The sequence below is a fragment of the Sinocyclocheilus rhinocerous genome, unplaced genomic scaffold, assembly GCF_001515625.1.
Source record: "Sinocyclocheilus rhinocerous isolate Xijiao unplaced genomic scaffold, SAMN03320098_v1.1 scaffold166, whole genome shotgun sequence".
NCBI lineage: Eukaryota > Metazoa > Chordata > Actinopteri > Cypriniformes > Cyprinidae > Sinocyclocheilus > Sinocyclocheilus rhinocerous.
Genome location: NW_015633186.1, coordinates 908,960 through 935,066, shown reverse-complemented (window position 1 = coordinate 935,066; position 26,107 = coordinate 908,960). Strand labels below are relative to the sequence as shown.

Here is a 26,107-nt window from a genome sequence, read left to right as displayed (position 1 = left end):
CATGGCAGGAGCTTGTCTGTCTGAAGCGTTAGGTCTGCTGAACAGAAGCAGGATGTTGTGTCTGATGCTTAAACCTGGAGAGGTCATTGGCCCGGCCTTTATCATGACTTACAAACTGAGAGTCTTGGATATTTTGCATATCTGGAATTCTGCAGAAAGCACGTAGTAAATCAGCATGGACGTTATGTGATAACCAGATTCAGTGGTTACTTTGCAAATGTAGAGCAGAATGATCTCCTAGTTTAAGCCGTGGAGCGGAGTATATTAAAACAATCAATATGGACCATACTTGAAGATGAAGATGCTGAGTGCTCCCTCTGATCGATCAATATGATGGTTAACGTTTCTCCCGGATAGTTTTAACATCAAAGTCAATAACAAGCTTTGTAAATTGCAGCGTTAGAATAAAAGATCACTGGGGTCTAATCTTCTGCTCTCCATCCTATGAAGTGAATTTGATTATTATGAAAAAAATCCAGTGTCAGACAGAGGAGGAATTCTTCCGAGGATGTGTATTTTGAGATTTATTTGCTAATGTCATTTTCAGATATCTTCTCAGATCCTGAAAGATCTTCGGTATTATAAGCTGTAATATTACTATAATGCTGTATTATGATGTTTTTTTTTTTATGTTGTATCATATATCGTGTGATTTTTATTTTAGTGATATTATAAAGGGGTATTTAATCATTCATCTGTTAATTGTTGATTATTTAATCTTTTAAACTTATTGACTTTGCATTTATCAATTTAGTACAAATGCAGTCAGTAAAAATGCTGTAAAAACAATATACAAGAAATTGATTTGTATTTTATATCAAAATTATTAATATTAAGGATCACAAAATAATGCAAGATTAAGTTCCTAGTAAACATAAATGCAAATTTAGCACATACAACAATTATAATACCAGCACTCAAATTTCTTAATTATATTTATTTAAATTGTGTATTACATGTAAAAAATAATACTAAATTAAACTAATTAAGTTCCTACTGAACAAAAATGCAAATTTAGTAGACTACTAAAATACCCACATAATTAATTATTATTTTTTAATGGTGTATTATTTACCTGTCTATATATATTGTTTTCTATTTCAGTTAAAAAAAATTTAATAGATGACAGAAAATTCCTGAAAATGAATGCATCTCTATGGGTCTATTTTCAGCCCTTTTCTGTGACCTAAATATTGTTTAATTTTTTTTGGCAATATAGATTTTGTAGTCTGTAGGTGATATGATATCACAGCTTTTCTGAATTATTCAGGGCAAAAAAGGGCAAATATACAATGGCATGTATCAATCTGTACTTATTGTTTGTGGTTCAGTCATCATCTGACTCTCACCGTCTCTGTAAGCAAAATAATTTTGTGTATGCTCTCATGTAGAGTGGTTCTGATTGTATTTGTGGGTTTTTTTAGATTATTATGTGGGCACATAGACTTTATATGTGGTCTCTGTCATGTGTGTTAGTGTGTACGCACGCGTGTGCCACTGGCATAGTACGGGTGAGGTGGTCCAGCAGGGTTTGGCGTTAATACTTTCCATAAGTATCCAGTGTCCGGAGGCAGTGTTCGGATGGGAGTGTATCAGTTTCCATAAGACTCTGGCAGTGCTGATTCGTCTGTGGTTATTGGGCCGTACAGACAAGCTTTAACAACGGTGTCTAGTGCTGGAGCAGAGGGGAGAGGGTCCTGCCAGCCTCAACCCGAGAGTCCCTCAGCACTCTTTACAGTAATAAAACAGCACAATATCGGACATCCGACACCCCAGATCAAACCCCATTACATTAAGGAAATATTAGACTGAAGCGCCGGCCTGATGCATGCACACGTCAAGATGGCGGACAGGACTGGATGTCTGAGTCTGTGCTCCGAGAGGAAACAGACATGAATTAAAATGTGTTTACCCCCCAACATTGTCAGCATGTTGGCAGGCTCTTCACAATACTGATGCCGTCTTTACATGGGCCGGAGTGTGTATTGATTGCACTGTATCACTTGCATCAAATGCTTCTTTTTCTCTATTTGTGGCAGTTTGATATTTAAGAAATTACAAGTGGAATACTAAAAATGGCAGTTTGATATTTAGAAAGAAAATTGTCATTATTTACTCAGCATCATGTCATTCCGAACCTGTATGATTTACTTTGTTCTGTGGAACACAAAAGATATTTTGAAAAAAGTTTTTGTCCATGCAATGAAAGTCAGTGGAGTTCAGTGTTGTTTTAGACCCCACTCACTTTCATTAAACAGTTGCAACATCTTCAAAATATTGTATTTATGTTTCACAGAAGAAAACACAACAGCTATAATTTGGTATGACATGAGGATGAGTAAAGATGTCATTTTTTTTGTCTCTTTAAATGAATTGCACCCGCAAAGTGCCATTTAAAAAAAAAACGCACTCTGTGTTTTGGTGCCTGTTTCAAAAATAATTATGCAATTCAGGTAGACCTGCTCAAAAAATGGTGATAACACAATTTGCACGTTCCTGATTCTACCTGAATTGGCCGTTTAAATTTGGTATGCAGACATCTTTTTTATTATTAATATAATTAATTATTTAAATTAATATTCTTAAATATAATGAAATTATATTTACCACCTACTTATTTGTGTAATTATTTTCACCTGATAAACAGTGCTAAGTTTGTGAAAATGGCACAATGTACAACATATTACAGCATAATTACGTAGAGCAGAGGCTATTTAGCTCTTTTAATCACTTGTTTCATGGTACGTGACTAAAATGCAGGTTTGAAATGTGTGTTACAACTAAATTCTTCCCCATTAATGTGTTTTTGTTAGGAAATACGATATACAGTATTAATCTGAATGTAGTCTGAACTGAATTGGATAATATTGCTTTATTACTCAATGCTGTATTATCACTGTATTTGCGTTCATTTAGCACACAGGCGAAACCCTTCATCACACTGACGCTCCTCAGCGCACGGCCAGTATTTTAAGCTCTTCTGAGCTCGTAAACATGATTTTGGTCTTTTAATATTCTAGCGCCCGCTGTAAAGCTAGATGAAATAGCGTCGCGCGTTGCCCCTGCCTCGTGAGGTTTGACTTATGCGATTAAGTACATTTGCAGATCAGGGGACTCGTTCAGGAGGAGCTGAAGTGGTCATTCTTGAGCAGCGAGAGTGAACGGAGGCTGATCTTCATTAGAGAGGCCTGATGGCTGTGGACCTCTGCAGCTCGGATGATTTAAGTGTCCTCTCTCCGCCTGGCCTCTCTATAAGGGTCATGGCGGGCCTTTGATGTTTCATTATGTACAGCGCTCCAGGAACAAAAACATGCAGGCCACATCAAACGGCCGTCCCGCCGAAGCGTCAGGAGAGGCCTCTACCCCCGCCCCTTCGCTCTTAGCACTAGATTACTAGAATCAGCTCTGCCAAAGACGAAAGCCAAAACAACATCAACGCGCCCACAGCAGAAAAATTACACCAGTGTAAATCAAGGAAAGCCATCAGCTGGATGAGAAACAGATCTGCTCCAACTAAATCAGACGGCACCTGTGTCATTACAGTCATCAAAGTTTAGCTCGTCTGCTCTGGAAACTCATTTGTTTGCTGAGTAGCGTCCATCTTTTGTTTGTTGGAGCTGACCTAAAACATGACAGACCGTGAGCGTGGAAAAAATATCACGTCTGGACCCCTGCTGAGGGGCTGTTTTGGTCTCACATGTCCTGATTTGATTGTGTTCCAGTAGAGGTTAAATGGGTTAAGAATCTTAACCGCACTAAAGCCCTTGGAACGGTTACTTATTAATCTCTTTCACTTCGAAGACATTACCACCAGGTTTAGCCGGATTTACCTCACCAGATAACATGGCCAGATTTGTCAAAACAGCTCAGCTGAGACTAGAAAGGGCGGCAGACGCAGAAACGAATCCCTACACCCATCAGCGTTTGCTCACTCTCTCTGTTTTTTTGTTTCTTTGCTAACCTCGCTTTAAGGTATGCATACAGGACGGAGAATCCTCCAAGTTTCCTGATAATCCTGTCTTTTTTGACTTTTTCAGGTCATCCACGCATTGACCCAGATTTGTTTTTTTTCCCACCAAACAGGCCTGCAGTATCTGCTTGAAATACTGATACAATCATTAGGAATGATGTCAGTGCAGTTCCATGTGCTCTACAGCCGAGTCTAATGGATGCTCTTTTGTTTATCAGAAACTCCTGAGCACCTTACTGGAACTCAGCTCTGTCTCAGACCATCTTCATTTGATTAGTCATGTCTAGGATTGTTAAGCCACACTACAACACTCCTGAGAATTATTATGTGCGAGTACACAGCATCTGTATTGCAATGCTAATGTACAGTACCCTTCAAATTTAATTGCACTCTTAGTATGAATGTGCAATAAAAGTTTTTTATTTATTTTATTTTATTTTTTGCTTATATTACTACACTCCTGAAAATTATGACCTATATTTAGATACAGCAACAAAATGAATGGCACTCTTAGTATGGATGTTAGTATGGATTTTATTTTATTTTGTGTTATTTTTTATTTGATTTTATTATTAGTCCATATTAATTTTTTTTATTTGAAATTCATTACTTTTTTGCCTAAATTACAACACTCCTGAAAATGATGACCCATATTTAGTCACAGGGTCCAAATTAATGGCACTCTTAATATGGATGTTAGTATGGATTTTATTTTTTTATTTTTTTATTTTTTATTTTCTTATTAGGCCATATTATTATTTTTTTTTCATTTTGAAATTAATTCCTTTTTTTGCCTAAATTACAACACTCCTGAAAATTATGTCCCATATTTAGTCACAGGGTTCAAATTAATGGCACTCTTAATATGGATGTTAGTATGGATTTATTTATTTATTTATTTATTATTATTATTATTAGGCCATATTATTTTTTTTTTATTTTGAAATTCATTACTTTTTTTGCCTAAATTACAACACTCCTGAAAATTATGACCCATATTTAGTCAGAGGGTCCAAAATAATGGCACTCTTAATATGGATGTTAGTATGGATTTTATTTTATTTTATTTTATTATTAGGCCATATTAATTTTTTTCATTTTGAAATTCATTATTTTTTCCTTTTTTTTTTTTTTTTTTTTTTTTCAGTTTATTGTTTGTGTATTTTTTATTTTTTTTTGCCAATATTACAACACTCCTGAATATTATGACCCATGTTTAGTCACAAGGTCAAAATTAATGGCACTGTTTCTATAGATGTTAGTATTATTTTTTCAGTTGTTATTTTTTTGCCCATATTTAGTCACAGGGCCACGATTATTGCCACTCTTAGTATGGATGTTAGTTATTTTATTTTTTTATTTTTATTTCTTGTATGCTTACATTTTCTGCTATACAGATTTTTTTTGTACATGTTTAAATTCTAAATTTAAAATTTATAAAACTTTTCACACAGTTTGTTATTGTTTGTAATGTGTTTTAAAAAATGCATAACAATTTGCTTAAACTGGGAAAACAGAGACAGGAGCTTCTTATAACATGCATAAAGCACTTATGCGTCTAATCCCGGCTGCTGGCGGGGTTTTATGTCAGTGCGCGGGTCATCGGTGTGAGGTGATCAGCGAGAGGTGATAAAATAGCCACGGGTTGGACGTGTTAGGGTAATGGGAGGTTACCGCTGCATCTCACTTCAGCAGTGCTGCTGTTGCCGGGCTGTAAATGGGCGTGTCTGTGAAATGGTTTTTATTGTTGGTTAATCTGTGGACATTGGCAGGCCCATTTCCGCTGCATCTCACTTCAGCAGTGCTGCTGTTGCCGGGCTGTAAATGGGCGTGTCTGTGAAATGGTTTTTATTGTTGGTTAATCTGTGGACAGTGGCAGGCCCATTTCACACTGAATTCCACCCTGTGGGGCCGTGGCTAATTGGACAAATTTGCACAGCGTGGAAGGAGGCACAGAACGGCGGGAGGCTTGATATATGGGCACAGGGCTGCAAAGCACAGTCGAAGCTGGCCAGTTATACACACACACACACACACACACACACACACTCACACTCCTCCACCTTCCATCCATAGATAAACCACAAAGTTGAGGGAGCCGTGTTCATTATGTCAGTAAAGCAAAATTCAGTTTAGATGAAAACAAAGTACTTATCAATCACCAAAACTGGAATTTAGGAATATTAAGAAAAAAATATTAATTTATTTAGTTATAATTAGGGTCATGTTTTAAAACATATTCGAATTAACAATTAATTAAGAGAAACATGAAGTATTTGAAGATAAAAAATTCATTTGAACGTGATTTTGTATTTGTATGTGTGTTTTAATTCTAAAATTATAATTATATTATAAATATGAAATATTATACAATTATAAAATAAATTATACATTTATGATAGAGAGTTAAATAGATACGTAGATGTTTGCTGTGTGTAATTTAACAGTAGCAGCAGGCTTTTTACTTTTTATCTTTATTTGATTTTAGAATTCAGACTCTTCTAACTGGAATGTGTTGTGTAAACTAAACTTATCATTCATAACAATTATATCATTATTCATAAATCCCTAAATATTAAAAAATACAAATTATTATGCACAGACACAATTATTTAAAAAAAAAAAGTTTTTTCTGCATAAATTAAATTTCTAAGTCTAAGGGAAATGTAATTCTAAATTAAATTTAACTCTAAGGGATATCTTAAGTCAAAAAAGGTCTCTGTGATTACTTGCAATGACCAGAAACTTGTAGAAAAAGCACACTCTTAAATCACAGCACAGACAGCCCTGGGGTGTGAAGGCCCAGACGTAATTGTTTTTTCTACAACCTCAAACACAGAACTACACCGCTCTCTTAAAGGCGCACATGACTTCTGTTTCCTTTTTAGCAGGACCAAAGTCCTGTTTTATGTTCCTTTATTCACCCAAGATCTTTTTCTGTTCTGTTTTGTCATCTTTGAAGTTGTGAATGATGCTTTAATTAATAGTTTCTCAGCTTGGGGAAGGTCGGACGACAGCACAAATTAAGAAATGGGAGTGCAGAATGCTTTCTGTGAAGGCTGTGAAACCGAGCCCAAGTTGAAATGGGTGGTAATTGCAGCGGTCGAGCACGTGTGAAGTCAGCCCTCTGGAATTAAGATGCAAGCCGTAGGCTCCGGCTCTAATCACGACTTGGCCACGCTCCCTTCATGTGTGTGTATGTGTGCAGGTCATGAGCAACAGTTTCATCAACGCCCTGGAAGTATAAATCTTGGGCCGGAACCGACCGCAACACCAGCTGGGCTCCAGCTCTCCGCTTGGTGAAAACGACATGTAGATGCTCTCAAATCCACGCAGCCATGCATCTTGACCCACATAATGGGAGATTTCTGCACCCAGACCACAGCTAATTCAGAAAATGATAGGGGAAGGAGCGCGGGGAGGCCCAGCCCAAATCTGACAGTGATTTTCTCAGGCTCACTTGTTGTTGTTGTTGTTGTTTTTCTGTCATGGCTGCAGTGCTGGCTTGGGGCTGGGCCCTGGGCTCTTTGATGTGTGAGCTGCAGGGGAAGACAGGCCGCAGAATATCAGCCTCCCTCCGCTGTGGCAGCCGTGCATCCGTCTGCTCTTTCTCACACAGGCCGCTCGCCTCCTCGCCTCACATTGCCTCGCTGGCCCATCTGGATTTAGTTACTTCGTATTACTGTTCCAGCACTCTGCCTCATCCTTCTTTGTTTCTTTTTTTCTCTCTTTTTTATATCTATTATTGGCATGCTCGTTCCTTGTCTCTCTTTCACGCTTTTTTCTGTCAGTTTCTGTCACATTCATTGATCTCAGATTTCATTTTGCCTTCTTTCTCTATTTCTTTGTCATTGTTTATTGTTTATCAGGCTGTTTTAACTGGAATATGTTGTAAAGCCTAAACTTTTTAGCTTCATGCTTTGCTTTATTTATTATTATCTATTATAATCAAAGAAATGAGCAGGCCAATCTCACAAAGAAATAATAGGTCATATTTACCCCAAAATAAAAAAAAATGAATTTTTTTTTCAACAAGAAATTAATTCAAAACATAAAATTAAATCAAATTAAATAATCAAGGCACAAATTTTAAGTAAAGTTTAATAATCTTCACTTTTTGTTTTTTTTGTATTTTTGATTTTCCTAACAATTATTAATATTTCCCAAAATATAAAAAAAGAAATACAGTGGTGAAAATCATTGAAAATCAAAGAAATTTAAAATTGAATTCAAACTTACAAAGAAATGATGGGTCATGTTTGCCCCAAAGACAAAATAAAAATAAATATATATATTTGCATAAAGTAAAATAATAATTAAAAAAATTACAACAAAAATTTAATTTTACATCAGAAAGTTTGTATTTTTTTTAATTTTTCTTAGTTATTGTTATTTCCTGAAATATTTGTAAAAAAAAAATATATATATATATATATTAATACGGGGTGAAAATCATTCTGTGCAGACGTAATATTATTTATATACAGTGCCGTGAAAAGGTTTTTGCCCCCTTCCTGTTTTTTTTTTTTTTTGTTCGTTTTTTTTGCACCCATTCAGGGGCGTAAATTTCATCTAACAGTAGGGGGGGACAATAAACATAAAATTTAGCAAGAGCAATTTTTGAAGGGGACACAAATAATACAGCTAGGATATGTATACACAGGAAAGCCTTACTACTATTAGTGCAGCAGGGAGACCGTGCCAAATTAGACAACTTCAAGCTGTCGTGGTCGCGCCGCGACAGCGCTTGTGTCCATTGTAGACATTATTACTATCCGTCACAGTGTTTCCAAGTCCGCGGTTTTCCCATGGAATTGGGCTACTTTATCACTGTTGCCGCAGGTTGTTTTTCATGTCCGCAGGTTGAAGCGACCCCAATAACGTGTATTTTAGCCCCCGGAATGCGATTTTTACCAAGGGACCCCCTCGAAACGCAGTTAGTCTGGGCTAGTTTTGAGTAGCAATTGGGCGGATTTTGTTGTGAAAACCTGGCAACCCTTTCCGTCAAGCAGGTAATGTTATTATTGCTAACATAGCGGGCTCGTCGGAAAATACATTGGCATCATCTGTATTAAAGAGAAAATAAACTTCATCCAATGTTTAAGTGAATAAATTAGCCTTGACAGCCTTACTTACTGGAGATCCACAACTATTGACTTTGTTCTCTCTCACCGGACTTGTGAGTGTGTAGGTGATGCAAAAGAGGAAAGCAGACATTTGGACCAAAGCACTGTGAGGTAAGGGAGGGGGAGACTCAAAATATTTATAAACAGGGCTCTACAGTGCGACCATTTCAGTCGCATTTGCGACTGAAAACTACTGCGTGCGACTATGAAAATTTTTTTAGGAGCAATATCACCTCGTAATGGGAAGGCTACTTTTTGATAAAATTTTGGATAATTGTTTAGAAGGTGCTCCTAAATTTTTGAACGTGCTCATACATTTTTTAAGTTAGGAGCACAAGTGCTCCTAAAAAGAAAAGTAAGCGTAGAGCCCTGATAAACTTAAAACGCATTTTCGCCCCGTTTGCGTTTGTTATTTTAATACTTTCACTATTATTTAAAGTATAAAACATTGTTATTTACAATACACAGCATGGTTTTTAATCATATTTTTAGGGGGGGGTCCTGTACCCCCCGACCCCCCCGGGATTTCCGCCTATGCACCCACTCCTCATTTTTTAATCCCCTTTAAACCATGTCAGTCTCACTAGGCCTGCCGTTTTGATTCTCATGCAGTGTGACGTCACACTGCATAGGGCCGGGACACGGGGGTTGATTGACAGCTCTGCATTGCTATAGTTTCTGCCCTCAGCGGTTGTACGCTGTCCTCCATGTTCTCCGCGTTCGAGCAGCTGTAACGTCAACAATGTCTTGTAAGCAGTCCCCATGTTCTGTGAAAGTATGGATGTAAGACTGAACACAAGAGTCTTAATTTTCTCCCAACATCTGAGCTGCTGAAGACGCTGTGTATTACTTTCATTTTTCAAGGTAATGCACCTCAAAATCTACCTAAATTCGTGTATCACTCCAGACTCCTTTGTGAATGTCATGTCGTTATAGTGCTTAGCGTTTTAACCGTATTTGTGTGCATACATTAAAATTTTTTTAACTCACCAGCACCACGCTTGTGAAATTAGTTTGCGCCGTTCTTAGCGCGAGATTTGTTCAGTAACGCGGTCGCGCGGCTCTGTCCATTGATCTGCGCCGATGACAGGTCAGCGCGGTGCGAGCTCTGTAACATTGCGCTGTTTCGTCCCACTTTCAGTGCATATCGCTTCCCATATGTACGGCTAAACACCGGTTCTCTCGCTCTGTTATGTTGCTTCTACCGGCTGTTTATTGCTGTAGATATGCAATGCAGAGAGACGTATACGCGACGCCCTCTTCTGGAGACGGGGCGGGAATATGCAGCTCATTTGCATTTAAAGCCATACACTCCAAAACAGCTCTTTTTTAGACACCCCACAAATTAAATTTTCCAGCTGTTATAATAAATTATCTGTTGGGTATTTTGGGCTGAAACTTCACAGACACATTCTGGGGACACCCAAGACCAATATTACATCTTGTAAAAAGGGGCATAATAGGTGCCCTTTAAGAATTTTTTTTATTATAGAGTTTTTATTATAGTCTTTTATTATTATTATTATTATAGTACAGTGGTGCAGTGTGCTTAATTGTCATAAAATAACGCAAAGATGTGTAATAGTCCTAAAATAGGCTTCATTGTCATTTATGGGGAATAATGTGACTTCCCTTGACTGTTTTCTTGGGAGTTGCTTAGTTTAGTAGTGATTAGCATTACTGAGAATCAGCAGAGCCCATAAAGGATGTCAGCTCACATTGTGCCCATCTGTCCACCTTTGCAGTGGATTATTTCAGCGTCTTTCCACTTTCCACATCAGAGTCCCGTCTCCACACACTCATCAGTCTCCGTGTCTCTCTGTTTGTAGTGGTGTGGCGTTGAGGCCGTGGTTAGCATGATATCAGGCTGATATAATGAGGCCGTTCCAGCTTCCCTCTCTGTTTCTCCCTCTTCCGCTCTCAGATGATGTGGTTGTGGTTTTTGCAAAGAGGTCGCTGCTTCAGACATTAGCTCAGAGCTCATTGTCCGTCACAGAGCCTGAGCAGATGCGGCGGCTTCCAGTTTTTCACCTCTTTCTCTGAACTTCTCCTCTGGAAAGTTTACACAAGACAAACTGTTCCCGTTCTTTGCTCTGAATGTAACAATCTATCTATTGCTTCACTTTTCCACACCCAAAACAGATGACCTTCACCCCAAAATGTTGAAAATCTGGCCCATGTGTTTATGGAGCCCAGTGCTGCCGTACCTTCGTTCTCCTCTGCTGCCTGCAGCCTGGGTGGAGGAAATCTGACCGCCGCTTTGATCAGGGAAAAGCCTCGCTCTGCTGCGGGCTGCCTTGCGGTGGATCAGATCTAATTCTGACACTGTGTCCTACTTCTGGGTTTGGGGGCTGTGTTTGTATGGAGAGGAGTGTGTGTCTCTTTTGTGCTCTTGCTGGATCTTCATTGAGTGAATCATTGCTCTCGTTTCAATCTGTGGAGACAGAGGTTCCTGCCAATGAGGCATCATTCATCCAGTGGTGTGAGCTGACCAGGCGATTTATGTTCTACCTCAGCAAAAAACTGTTCCATTTGCATCTTATTCATTTCATATTGTTCCTTGCTTGTCTAGCGCTGATGCAGACCACATTTTATTCTGTTTACAAGTCTTACTAAGTTGTGAGTAACTAAGTAACATTGCATTTTAATTTAGCTGACTTTGATGTAATGGCCGATAGATAGATAGATAGATAGATAGATAGTCAGGAGCATTAGAGTAAAAAATAAAAACAGTTGTGATTAGGGCTGCACGATAAATATCGCACGATATTTAATGCGCGATATTAATGCGCATCTCGTCAGTAAAGCCGGTTCTGTAATCAGCGGTAAATCTCTACACGTGCGTGCTTTCACGTGGAGCAGCATTAACTACACAGAGCCCTAGTTGTGATGGTGATTGTGAGACATAAATAAGAAATAGTCACATTGCAAGATATAAAATAATGTTGTGGGATATAAATCACAACTGGGACATACAGTGGGGAACATAATTATTTGATCCCCTGCTGATTTTGTAAGTTTGACCACTTACAAAAAAATGAAGGGTCTATAATTTTTATGGTAGGTTTATTTTAACGGATAGAGACAGAATATAAACAAAAAAATCCCAAAAAAACACATTATATAAAGGTTATAAATTGACTTGCATTTCAGTAAGTAAAATAAGTATTTGATCCCCTACCAACCAGCAAGAATTCTGGCTCCCACAGATTGGTTACGTGCCCAAGTGGAACACAGATTAGTCCTGTCACTTTAAGAAATTACTCCTAATGTCATCTATAAAATAGCATTTGTATATTATATTATATTATATTATATTATATTATATTATATTATATTATTAATTATAATATAATTATTTTTACTCTAAGGCAGAAACAAGTTTTATTGTATCTGATATTTACTGGTTCCTGGCTTGAATTAGCTGGTTTAATGGTCTGGTGCAGAGCTGATTTTTCTGCAAATTTTTAACTTTTAAGTTTTTGGGGTACAGTGGGACTCCCACTAACTTTTTTTCCACAAATGTGTAAGCTTATTTGACATTAGTGTAGTTTCTCTGTGCCTCTTCTCTGAGCAGAAGTTGGCAGTAGAGACTTCTCCTGCCTGAATGTTTGATCTTTCAACCTCATTAGCTCACTCAAGTCGCAAAGTGAAAGTTTACTCAGTGACCGAGTCCCATCTTGTCTCATTTTTTGCAGAATTCCCAGCCATGCTCGGTTCTTTTGGCTCCTGCAGCATCCTCAGCACCGCCGCTGCTTGGGCTGTTCTCAAATCAGATTAACCCGTCTCCATTTTCCACCCGGCACAAACACTCGTGTGCAAGAGCCTTGTTTCTGCACTCAGTCACCCCCTCAAAAAAATCAATGAGGTCTTTCATTTATTATTCTTCTCCATCTGGAACTATTTTATCATTGATAGGTACATCGTATGCTTTTGTGAATATGCAGTTCTTCCAAAAACAATATTTGTTTATTTGTTTATGCACCTTTTGTGATGAAAAGGCTGCCAGAAGTGGTGATAAATGGAGTATGGGAGTATCGGGGCCTCACATACAACTTTGATGCGAATTTAGATGTTATCTATTTAAAGTGTCACATATTAGTGCCAATAGATAAGATTTAACAGAAACATTCATCTGAACTGAACATTGCTCCATTGTTTATTAAATTAAGCATCAGCTTGCAGGTGTTTTTGGGTAAAGGGTGTGTTTGACAGTAGGTGGGATGGTGTGACACTATGTTGGGGGGATCGGTGGACTGTAAGGGTCACTGAAAGAGAGTGACCCTGCTCTGCAGACTCCTGTCCTCCTGTGTTTGGCTTGGCCTGGTCCAGGGCAGATCGATGATCTGTAAAGTGGATTTGTTATTGCCTTGTTTGCTTTGGCAGGTCTTGAAAGCCTCCGGCTGATTACAGTCCCAGATGTCATTGCACACATTACCGCTCGGCGTTGCTCCTTCTAAAGGCTGTTTCTTTTTTCTTCTTCTCAGGCTGCCTTGCTTCCGACGTTTTATTTGCATTCATACATGTCTGTGCACACTTTTTAGTCTATTTCATTATTGATTTTCGGGTATTTTTAACAGTGATACATAATTAGTTTAAAGTGAAGCTGCCATAGAAAAGGTCATTCAAGTTCATCACTTTCTAACTGTATATTATCTAGGTTCGCTTGTATGTGTGCATATATATTATGACTAGTTATAGTACAGAATACGGTCTGTTCAAACCGTTAAAGCACCGCATAAATCTTTTTAGTTAGCAGCAGTAAAAGTGTCGAGCAGATCTGATTTTATTAGCAGCACAAATATGTTTCCGTCACTGAAGTTCTTTACAGTGTTAGGTATCCTAAATAATAGTTGTTTTTTCAGATTACTGGTTTAAACCCATAGGAGACCTGGACTCCCAAATGAGGAGATTTGAGACAAGTCCGGAAGGCCTATTCATCCGGTTGGAACGGCGTGATGTGCCCGGGATAAGCAGCTTTGAGTGCTGGAAGGAGAGAATGAGTGAAGTCCCAGGTGGACGGCTGGATTTGGCCACAATCATCAAATCAGATGCTCCTCAGTGGCCTGCAACACACAGTCCTAAACTCACTGACTGATGAGACTTTATTTCTCTCCTCGGTCTCTCCGATAAGATTACTTCCACTTAAGAGGGTTTAGACTTGACAGTGGAGAGGAAATATAACTATGGCTGCATAGTCTGCGTAATAACTCGAAACCGCTCAGATTAAAGACACATTAGGCGGTGATTTCTCATTATCAAATGGGATTGTGACAGATTGCACCATGTCCAAATGAAAATCCTCTCTGCCTACTCTCTTTGCTGCCAAAGTGGGCCGTGACTTCTGCCTGGACCCTGGGGACGGCAGGCTGGCTGTTTGGCAGTACGGGTGGTGCTTGTCCTGCGTGGCCCTCGAGTCTGGAGATCAGAGCTGTTATTACTGCGAGGAGGCTCTGCTTCATGCTGCCACATCAGAACGCAGCGGTCCTGCACTCGGATACGCTAAACCTATAATTGAACTTTCGGCACGATGTGCGGAAGTGTTTGTAAGTGATTATAAGCAATATGTTTCTCTAAATTAGGCCTTTAATTAGCTCCACAGCTTGTTTTTTTTCATCTTCGTCTGCAACAAGTTGTTTTTTTGTTTTTTTTTCAAGTTGGCAGTTTTTGTTAAGAATACTTAACAAACATTATATAATGTTTTGGCCCTTTTCTTTGAATAACAATGATAAGAGGGTTTGTGTCGCTCAGCCGTCCAATGAGAAGAAAGTGAGACTGCCTCCCTCACAGGCACTTGTCAACAGCTGCTTTTAAACTCACACAGTCCTAAACTTGATGTGAACTGTCCTTCACAACCACTGTTCAGTAAGAAAGAAGGATGTTTAATGAGAAAATGTGTAAGATGGGACTTTATTTATTATATGATTTATCAGGGAATTGATTGGACTGTGAAAAGAGGTGTTACATGTCAAAGCGAGTTCATATTTGCTGATACGATAGCTGAATGGCTATTTGTAATATCATCACATTTCCTGACTGAATTTGAAATGTCATCATATTTTCTGACTAAATTCAGAAATATAAATATAAATACAATAATAAGAATTATTCATTTATATTTCTGAATTTAATTTAACTTAAATTTAGCCAGAAAATATGATTCATTATTTTATGAACAACAACAACTATTTATTATTATTAAGAAAAAGAAGAATAAGTAAACAAATAAATTAATGAATACATACATAGATACTATTTTTGTTTTGTTTGTGTACCCTGTGGTGTATCAGGTTTGCTCTGACCAAGAGAAAATGTATTTAAAACTTTATTATTATTATTATTATTATTTAGTGCTGTCAAACGATTAATCACGATTAATCACATCCAAAATAAAAGTTTTTGTTTACATAATGTATGTGTGTGTACTGTGTATATTTATTATGTATATATAAATACACACACATGCATGTATATATTTAAGAAAAATATGTTACGTTTATATATTAAATATATTTATATATGATATAAATGATATGAATATAAATATATACTTGTAAATATTTTCAAAATATATGCTGTACGTGTTTGTATCTATATATACATAAATATACACAATACACACACATATATAATGTAAACAACCACTTTTATTTTGGATGCGATTAATCGTTTGACAGCACTATTATTATTATAATAATAAATGGTGATGATGATTAAATACTCTTTTGTTTTGCTTATGTACCACATGGTGTCAAGTTTGCTCTGACCAAGAGAAAATGTATTTAAAACTTTTTTATAAAATATTTATTATTATTATTATTATTATTATGTGATATTTCTCAATAAAATTTAGATAATTTAGAATAAATAGATTATTAAAAAATAATATTATTATTATAAATGATGATGATTAAATACTCTTCAATTTTTTGCTTATGTACCATGTGCTGTGTCAGGTTTGCTCTGACCAAGATAAACTTTTGATGATTTTGTTTGTTTGTTTGTTTGTTTGTTTAATTGTAGGTAGAGTTTAACTTAATTGTAGGTTGTTTACTGTTGTACATTAATGTACGTGTGTTCATTAGTTACTACATCATGGCTTATCCAATCAGATTTAACAGCTAAGAGCTACAGTATCTGTTTTATAAATACAACGTATACAGTTCTTCCCAAACATTATCTGATTTATGCCACTGCTGCTCTGTCATTGAAGAGGAGAATCCAGGGTCCACAGACCTCGTGGCCAATCAAGTCATTGTTCCAGTCAGATGTAACAGTGCTTCCAATCAATCAGATCACTTTCTCCCGTAGTGTGGCCTCTGTGGTGCACATCTACAGTCTGATAGTTAATGCCATCTGACAAGGCCAGGGCCCTGTGGACGTGTCTGTGCGAGGGGGGAACTCTACGGCGCTAACCTCCCATCTCACAGCCAGCTGAGACCTCTGTCCTCTGCACATCTTCACTCTCTCTCTCTCTCACTTTCTCTCCTTTTCTCTCCTCCCCCAGTGGTGGACATGAGACAAATTGTTGTCCGTGCGATCCTAACTTAGTTAGCCGGACAAACGCAGGAATCACCGTCGCCATGTCTGTCTGAGCGTTCCTCCTCATTACAAATGAGATCACAAAGCCCCCTGAGTGCCCTGAGCGTGACTTTCCATTTCTGCTCGCATGAGAATATCTAAATAACATGCTGCTATTTAGTCATCGTGCGTTAAGGCAACAGTAAACAGAATGCAGTGCGAGTTTATGTTTGTACTGGGTCATTTCCTGACTGAAAGTGTGAACTATCAAGACCCTCGGAAATGCAAACACTGTAAATAAATGCTGAAAGAGACACATGGAGAGTGTCTTCGGTTTGGACTTGTTGCATGAATGGGAACACTGGGCAGTAAAATGTATTTGAATGCTTAGGTCGCACATAAAAATGTATACATTTCATTACATAGGCATAAACTGTAATTAAAATGCTGACCAATAGTGATAAGTCAGTAATTAATTATTTTCGTTGTATGGCCTATAGGCCATAAATGACCAGTGTGATATACTGTTTTATCTAAATAAATTTAAAATAAAAAAACTAAAATAAATCCTTTTATATGCTGCAAGTCAATTTAGGCATCACAAAGTGTAATACATCCTGGTGTCATGTAGACTATTTATTTTTTATGAGCGCAAAGTCCTTTGTATTTATATCATGGATGTATTCTTGTAGTCAGACCAGATGTAACAGGAATGTTACATTTCAGATTTATTGCATGAACCTAATGCATACTGTATTTGTCCCTGTTTGCATCTTCATTGCTCTGAGGTATTAGAAGTATGTGTGTGTGAGACTGACAGAGAGAGTGAGTACAGGTGTGTGTTTGTGTTATGTGGGGATTAAGGCCATGTCCATCCGTCAACTGCGGGCTGGCAGTCTCAGGCGGTGCGTGGGCTCAGGTTTCCGCCGGCAACAGCGGTCTGATGGATGGGGTCTGCTAGGATGGGCGGTATTGTGATTAATGTGGATACTCACCCTTAGCGCCAGATTTTACGCGTCTCTCATAGATCTGAGAAACACGTTCATGTCCACACACACGGTATGCTTTGACGACACCCTATCTGTCTGTCTGTTTATCTGTCTATCCGTCTGTCTGTCAGTCCGTCTGTCTGTCAGTCCGCCTGTCTGTCTATCGTTTGTTCATTTGGTAGTTTATTAATTTGTGGTTTGATAGTTTGTTTCCTTCGTTTAGTAGTTTGTTAATTTGTGATTCGATAGTTTGTTTAGTAGTTTGTTTGTTTTTTGATAGTTTGTTTGTTCGTTTAGTAGTTTGTTCAGTTGTGATTTGATAGTTTGTTTGTTTGTTTGTTCATTCGTTTAGTAGTTTGTTTTTCGATTGTTTGTTCATTCGTTTAGTAGTTTGTTCATGTGTGGTTCAATAGTTTGTTTGTTCATTCGTTTAGTAGTTTGTTTATTTGTGGTTTGTTTGTTCTTTTAGTAGTTTGTTCGTTTGTGGTTCGATGTTTTGTTTGTTTGTTTAGTAGTTTGTTCGTTTGTGGTTTGATTGATCATTTGTTTAGTAGTTTGTTCATGTGTGGTTCAATAGTTTGTTTGTTCATTCGTTTAGTAGTTTGTTTATTTGTGGTTAGTTTGTTTGTTCTTTTAGTAGTTTGTTCGTTTGTGGTTCGATGTTTTGTTTGTTTGTTTAGTAGTTTGTTCGTTTGTGGTTTGATTGATCATTTGTTTAGTAGTTTGTTCATTTGTGGTTTGATAGTTTGCTTGTTTGTTCATTTGTGGTTTGATGGTTTGCTCATTCGTTTAGTAGTTTGTTCATTTGTGGTTTGATAGTGTGTTTGTTCATTCGTTTAGTAGTTTGTTCGTTTGTGGTGCGATAGTTTGTTCATTTGATATTTTTTTTTATTTGTTGTTCACTAGTTAGTTTGTTCATTTGTTCGTTTGATGTTTGTTTGTTTGATCTATAAATCCTCAAACAAAGAGGCTTTTAAAACATTTTTCAAAATATTTAAACAAAACTTTGTCAATCCTTTGACTTCACAAGCTTTTCTATTCTAGTTATAAATTTGTTATGAATTTCTTTTAATTTCAGTTCATTTTAATTGTAATTCCTTATGTTCAGATTGCTATTCTGCTGTGTTTATTTACATTTAAATTACATTTAGTAAAATGTAAAAGATTCTTAGTTTAATTCTGAATAGTGCACAAAAAAAAAATTTTCTAGAAGTCTTTGTTTTATTATCAGCTGAGTTGGAACGATTCATTTTACAAGTCTGAGCACAGTCCAAGTGACTGAGTCTCGGAAATTTTCAACAAATATTGCAATTTGCCAACTGTGATTACCGTGAACTCTTGCCATGCTGAAGGTTATTGACAAGAACAGCTTAAACATAAGTAACTGTGTCTGTTGCTGCTTTGAATAAGATTTGATAGTATTTTGAGTGTTGATTGTTGAGTCAAGCCCTGGCGTCATGTTTTGTTCGTGGATCGGTGCGGCCCCGTAGGGTTTGGCTCTGGCGAGCACAGGAGGGGCTCGATACGTTCCAGCCTGTCAGAGAAATGAATGCACTCAAGTAGCTGTGAAACGCATTAGCTTCTCAGCATAAACAAGACGTCTGCCTCATTAAGTTACAGCGTAATACAATACTCTTCCATATCAATTAGGCGTCCCTGCCACTTTGGCTGGTGGAAAACGGCTTCTTGCTCGTTCGCTCTCCATCATTAGGCCGCGTTCTGTTTACACAAACTCCATCAGTTTAATTTATTAGAAAAGCCTCGGGACACACCTAATATGTGAACACTGTTTAACTCAGTAGCATATATTACGCTAATGTGCCGAACTCCGGCGTGAGTGGTGAGAGACTCGACCGATCAACACTCGGATGTGTGTATGCAGTGTGTTTGCGTGCGTATGTGTGTGAACCCTGCTGAACAGGGCCATGGGAGTGCACTCTCTCGCCCGAGCTTTCAGAGAGCGGTGCAGTTTGTCAGCAAACACACCCTGCAGGGTCTGCTCTGCGTCAAGCGTATCATTCTCCTTTAATCATTGCCGGGACCGCGGCGCTCTTTATTATTAACGCGGTCCCGTGGCCCCCGATTCGAAGCGAAGGAGCGGGAAAGGAGAAACACACAGCAGTGTTGTCCCAAGTGAGGTCGCACTCGTTTCTGCCCTCGTTTATTTCCCGGACGTCGAGCGAGAACCGCAGAGGCTGCAGCAGCCACGCTGTTCGCTAATGCTGATGTTTGATGTTGAGTTATGGGCTTCTGAGAGCAACTAATGAGAAGAGTGGATTGAACTTGGAAATGGAGGTGGATGGGACGAGTTCAGCAGCCCGACTCTTGCCTGGAATCGCTCTTAGGGAGGGTAAAGGGAGAAGTGGACCCTATATAAACCAGTGGGTTTAATACTGATGATGCCCTCACCAATCACAAAATCACCCCTATTGCTTTAATCATCAATGCAATGGGTTTCTTCTGACATTAGCAAGATACACATAGCACCTGTGCACTCAATATCAGATGGGGGCTTGTGAAAGCTCCTGTATGTTTTTGCAATCTGACATGGACGCAAACATTCATTTAGTATATAAAACCTTACACAAACTTCATTTGATTTCTAGTGCTGTATTTCAGGCCTCCTTTTGATTATTAGCAGTGTGAAACTTAATTGCATATAATGCACATAGCTGTAATCTAATAATGAAATCACATTTGCATTGATATCTTCAAGAAATGTGGTCAAAAACTATTTCAAACCATCTAAAAATATGTTTTTTCTATTCACTATCCTATCACCTAAAATGCATGTTAATGCCAGATGTAGTGGATGAGTTTTTGGCTTCCTGTTTGTGCCTCTTCTCCATCCCATCTCTCAGCGGAATGAATAAGTGTTTTGAAACCATATATAATTAAAGAAGGAAAATACAAAGGGCAGACCATGTGAATACATGAAAACATTGGCTTCTCTTAATCTATTAAAGGTGTTTGGGAGCCCAGGCAGGACTTTCTAATCCAGATAAGCTCAATGGGAGCATTATGATCCAGCGCTATGATCGTTTCACAACCCTTTTGTGGAGACACCAGGTCATCATAACTCTTAGCGGCATTATCACGGATTTAACCCTGATTTTTGATCCTCCTCCTGCAGGAAGAGCCATTTCACACCCATGGAGTGAATAAAGGTGTTTTTATGAATAGGAGACACAATGTCTCTGAATACACTTTCACACTGACAATTTAAGGAGCCGCAGCCAGCACCACACACGAAGCGTTGCTCTCTTGGCTATTAAAGGTTTAAGGCTAATTGCCAGACGGCGCTCTGTTTTTCTAAGTTTGCCGACCTGGCTTTTGAGCGGGGCGGAGAGTGCCGTGGCTGAGTGAGCCGGAATCCATTGTGTGAAAGAGAGTGTAAAAGCCCAGTGAGGGTATTGATGGGATTACTCACACTCTCACAGCTAAAGAGCGAGAGTGAAACAGAGAGAGTGAGGGAGTAAATGATTTAAAAGGCAGTGTAATGTAATGAGGATGGGGGCCTTGGAGGTGAGGGAAAAGACTTCCTTATAGCTATCTATCTGACTGCTAATCCTCAGAGCTTACATCTACATTAACACTCACACATCGCCGCTAACAACTTCTGGCAGCTTTTGGGTCCGTATCGCTCTATCTGTGGTGTGCTCGCCTGCAGCGCTGTCAGACTGACTTTTAGGAGCCGTTGATGCTGTGTGTGTCTGTATACCGGCGGCACTTTAAAGTGGTCTCTGATTAAGAGCCAGTGAAAGCAGGGTACACCGAGGAGCTGGAGGGCACGGAAATAAAGCCGGTCTGAGTGCCCAGTGTCGCTCTTATCTGGAGAGTTGGACGGCTTGATCTCTTCAAAGAGGACACTCACTCGAGCAAGGCCATAATCAACTGATAATAAAGTTTACTTGACTAACTACAGGCCTCAAATGAATTCTGACCATGCTGCTTTCCCACTAAAGTTGCCACCAAAATTTTAGTAATCAATTTTATTAGCAGTTAGTCATAGTATTTTATTTTGTTTTTTATTTATTTTATTTTAACTTATTTTTATTTTATTATTTTAACTTGTCTTATTTTATTCAGCTTTTACTTTTAAGTAACTCTGGTGATTTGCCACTAGATTTAGTAGGCTAGTTTTTTTGTTTTCTTTTGTTTTAGTCAGCTTATATGTAATTTTGTGATTTGCTACCAAATTGTTTTTATTTTATTTTATTTTATTCAGATTAAAATTTTAAGTAACTTTGGTCATTTGCCATCAGATTTAAATTTTTGTTTTGTTTTGCTTTTTGTTTTGATTTAGTCAGCTTATATGTAATTTTGTGATTTGCCACCAAATTGTTTTTATTTTATTTTATTTTATTCAGATTAAAATTTTAAGTAACTTTGGTCATTTGCCATCAGATTTAAATTTTTGTTTTGTTTTGCTTTTTGTTTTGATTTAGTCAGCTTATATGTAATTTTGTGATTTGCCACCAAATTGTTTTTATTTTATTTTATTTTATTCAGATTAAAATTTTAAGTAACTTTGGTCATTTGCCATCAGATTTAAATTTTTGTTTTGTTTTGCTTTTTGTTTTGATTTAGTCAGCTTTTATGTAACTTGTGATTTGCCACCAACATTTTATTTTGTTTTATTTTATTCAGTCAGCTTGTAATTAGTGCATACTGTGTTGATCATGTGGGCACTTCCTGTTCCTGATCCACCTCTCTCTCCCTATCATTTCCTGTCCTCCGTCTACCCTCTTCTAAATAAAAGTGGCAGAAGGCCAGAAAAAGGTGGAGGTCTTCTCGGCAGGGGCAGCTCAAGCAGATGCTTTCTTGGACAAATGACAGCCTGTGATTTACACACTGTCCATTTTCCACGAGAAGCCTGTTTGTTTTTAGATACAAGTGAGCAGCATTACACAAGTCTAACACACTTTCCTGGGGATAATTGCTTGTTAGCTCAATTTCACTTATGGCCCCTTAATAAAACCTAATTGAATTAGCCCCACCTTTGCTGTTCTTTTAGGTGTTTACGCTTCTCTGGTACCCCTTGTAGCCCAGAAACGGGATAATGTGTGTCCCCCGCATGCCTCAGTAAACCTGCCGTAACCCGAGGCTGTCAAGGTGAATGTTCTTTGAACTAAATAAAGAAAATCTCAAAAATGAGATAAGTAGCCCTGCGTTTGCCAACATCTTGGAGATGACTAACCCACATGGGTTTTATGATGATAACAAAAATATTTTTTGCCTGTTAAATGTTAACATCACAACCTCATCATACCTCAGTGGTTCAGACAGGATTTCCAAGTGAAGATTCAAAAGCGAGAGGAACAGGCGAGGATCCACGTGGATCCGCTCAGGCCTTTTGTCTCACCCAGAACCTGCGGCAGGCGTTTTATTATTGAATTGGTGAGGCTGAGCTCTGACGGGTGTGAATAATGCGGAATGTGGGCTGTGGCGGCTGTCAGCCAGTCTGATGAAGAGATCTTCCCTATTGGTGGGGATGAACTTCTGACCCCGCATCGTCTGTGCCGTTCTCCTTCAGCTGTTGGGCTGTTTTAAAATAATGCTCACAGACGTACAGCCTCCGAAACCTGTTTAAAACTTTCAGGAGTTTGATGACTCTGACCGTGAAAGAAAGCACTTTGCTCTGGTCGGGTGTTTGTCTTTCTTCTGAACAGGTTGCTGACCAGTAAGCTGAGCAATCAAAGTTTAGGTTCAGTTATATTTATGTATTTATTTATTTATTTATTATTCTTTTTATCCAGCACAAATAAAATTGATTTAAAGTAACAGGAGAGACATTTGTAATGTTTCTAAATGAATTTCCTTTTTACTTTTTTAGAGTACTACAAAAAAAATCATCATGATTTTAACAAAACATTAAGCAGTACAATGGTTTAAAACATTAATAATAAGATTCATTCTCAAGAAGTTTCATGAGCACCAAATCAGCATATTAGAATGATTTCTGAAGAATCGTGTGACACTGAAGACTGGAGTAATGGCTGCTGAAAATTCAGCTTTGCCATCACAGGAATAAATGACATTTTAAAATATATCGCAAATAAAAAAGAAGTTATTTTTAATAATACTTTACAATATTACTGTTATTATTGTATTTTTAACAAATAAATGCAGCTTGTGTGAGTATAAGGAACGTAAAAAAAAAAAAATGTAAAAAACTTACTGACCCCAAACTTTTGAACGGGCAGTGTATATATCGGCTACATTATATAGAGATTATTATCATTATTATTACTTAAAAAATACGAAAATTCAATATATATAGTGTATGTATTGATTCCATTTCCTTTAGTTGGTCATTTTAATTCATATAGTTTATTTTTTTAGCAAATGTTTGTGTTCAAATTTATTTTTATTTTATTGATTTGTTTGAAAGTTGATTTCTGTACTCTTTTTTTTGGTATTATGAAATATCAAAATCCCATAAAAGACCAAAGTGCTGTTCAGTATGTGCTTTAGTATCTTTAGTATTTTAGAGCTGTTGATTGTGGGCAGCAGGTACGGTTGCCACTCCCACTCTGCCTGCAGGAAGTTGCTTTGATGGCAGGCCTGTTGACTTGGGCGATTTCATTGCTTTGAGGAGTCAATGGCAGACACAGGACAAACAGCTTTTTATGAAGTGGTATGAAGTTATCTGCTGTCTGTGAGTCTGGCCGGGCTGGTGTTTTACAGCAGATAACGGCAGGCCTCTTGCCTCCCTATCAGCGCTGCGCCACCGGCCGCCCGCGCATTAGCGCCTGTCAGAGGCCTCGAGTGTGGCTGAGGGTTTGCAGGGGAGGCCAGACAAGGCCAGATAGCCGTTGGCCTGCAGATCAAAGGGTCTCCCTACAGGCCGTTCAGATAAAGCAGCTGTATTTCATGCGGCAGGTATCTATAACAGAAAGACGCCACTGTCTGAAATGCAGCATCACGGGAGACAGACAAACTGCGCTTCCTTAACACCCCCCTCCTTCTGCAATATCTCTTTTATTGGCCTAGGCGCGTAATGCTGGACGAAATGAGCCCAGTGTTTTTGTTTGAAGTCATTTTGGCCCACAGTGGTGTTTTTCAGGGGTCAGTCATTTCCTCTTTGCTATCCCAGTCAGAGGAAGGCAGGGGGGGTCGGATGGGGCTTGAACTGCTATGTGTGCCAGATGAAACACAGATAGCGGTTTATGACCTCCGAGTTACACCAGCATAGCCATAGACACTTTTCAGGTTCATTATGTATTATGACTTCAGTGAGACTTACAGAATTGAAACGTTTTCAAGTCAGTATGGTGTGATATGTGGTATGATCATCATCATAAAATTTGATGAGCAACAATAAATAAAGAACAGAAAAAATTGCAGTTTGCAGTGATAAAATGTACTCGTAATGAGCTTTAATGCGTTGTGAATCAAAATCGTGGTGTGAACTGTTGTTCTTCTCTCTGTTTTTTTCTCTGGCAGGCATGTTTGACCGCAGTGTCACCCTGCTAGAGGTGTGTGGCAGCTGGCCTGAGAGTTTTGGACTGCGTCACATGTCCTCTGTGGAAGCCACGGAAGAGGGCCTGAAGGAGAGGCTGGCAGACGCAATGTCAGAGTCGCCCAGCAGAGACATTGTGGGCTCTGGGACAGGTGAGCGCAAACCCTGTCATTAATGGTATTATGCACATCTTATAGGCAATGGATGTCAGATAACATACCATTAAATGCAACAGTTAATGTCACAGTCAGATTTAAAAGGATGGTTCTCACAAAAATCATTTTTGTTTTTCCAAATTTGTATGTCTTAAAAATTCATGTTTCAAATGTTTTGGTCCATATAATGAAAGTCATTGGGGCCTAGAACAACATCGGACCCCAACATTTTATGTGATGTTCAAAAGTAGAATATGTATTGATAACTCTGTATACTAAGATAAACAGGTATAAAACTGTCACTGGGGTGTTACCCTTTCAAAAAGTACTAACATGCACTTTAGGTGCTGATATGTATTTTTTAAAGTACTAATATGTAGCATCTGAGGGTAAATAAGGTACAAATATCAAATATATACCTTTTAGCTTTTGTACCTTAGGGTACCTACCCCCCTATTGCCAGCTTTGTACCTTTTTTTTCTGAGTGTATAGAAAAAAAACATTATTTTTAATTTTTTTGTTAAAGACCTACAAAAAGAACTTCAGTCAAGTTTGTTATTCTCATTAGTAGCTCATTGAGCTCAAAAGCAAACTAACTCCCTCCGAAGTTAATATGGTAAACCCTATTTTGTTCGATTTGCTCTTGCTAATTCTTCCAGTGACTAGGGGAATCAGTTATGTCTCCTCAATCCTGTTTGAATTACACAGAGATAAGAATACGTCCTGGCGTATTTACGTGATTTCTCGTACACATCTTGGAAAAGACACATTTCAGAGGTTTTACAATAACAAATTAGGTCATTCGCATTGAGGCGGCCAAGCGAAGCGAAATGAGGGGGGAAATTGCCACTCTTGACAATCCAAATGTTTAACTCATTTAG

General features: G+C 38.1%; 1 protein-coding gene across 2 annotated transcripts in view; it reads left to right on the top strand.

The window, feature by feature from the left end:
* Positions 1-26,107, top strand: part of bcas3 (BCAS3 microtubule associated cell migration factor) — a 232,095-nt gene that overhangs the window by 190,543 nt on the left and 15,445 nt on the right. For both annotated transcript variants that reach the window (XM_016556989.1, XM_016556988.1), the window contains exon 23: positions 25,056-25,223. In XM_016556989.1, the coding sequence (XP_016412475.1) occupies positions 25,056-25,223 (168 nt within the window). The remainder of the gene's footprint in view (positions 1-25,055; positions 25,224-26,107) is intronic.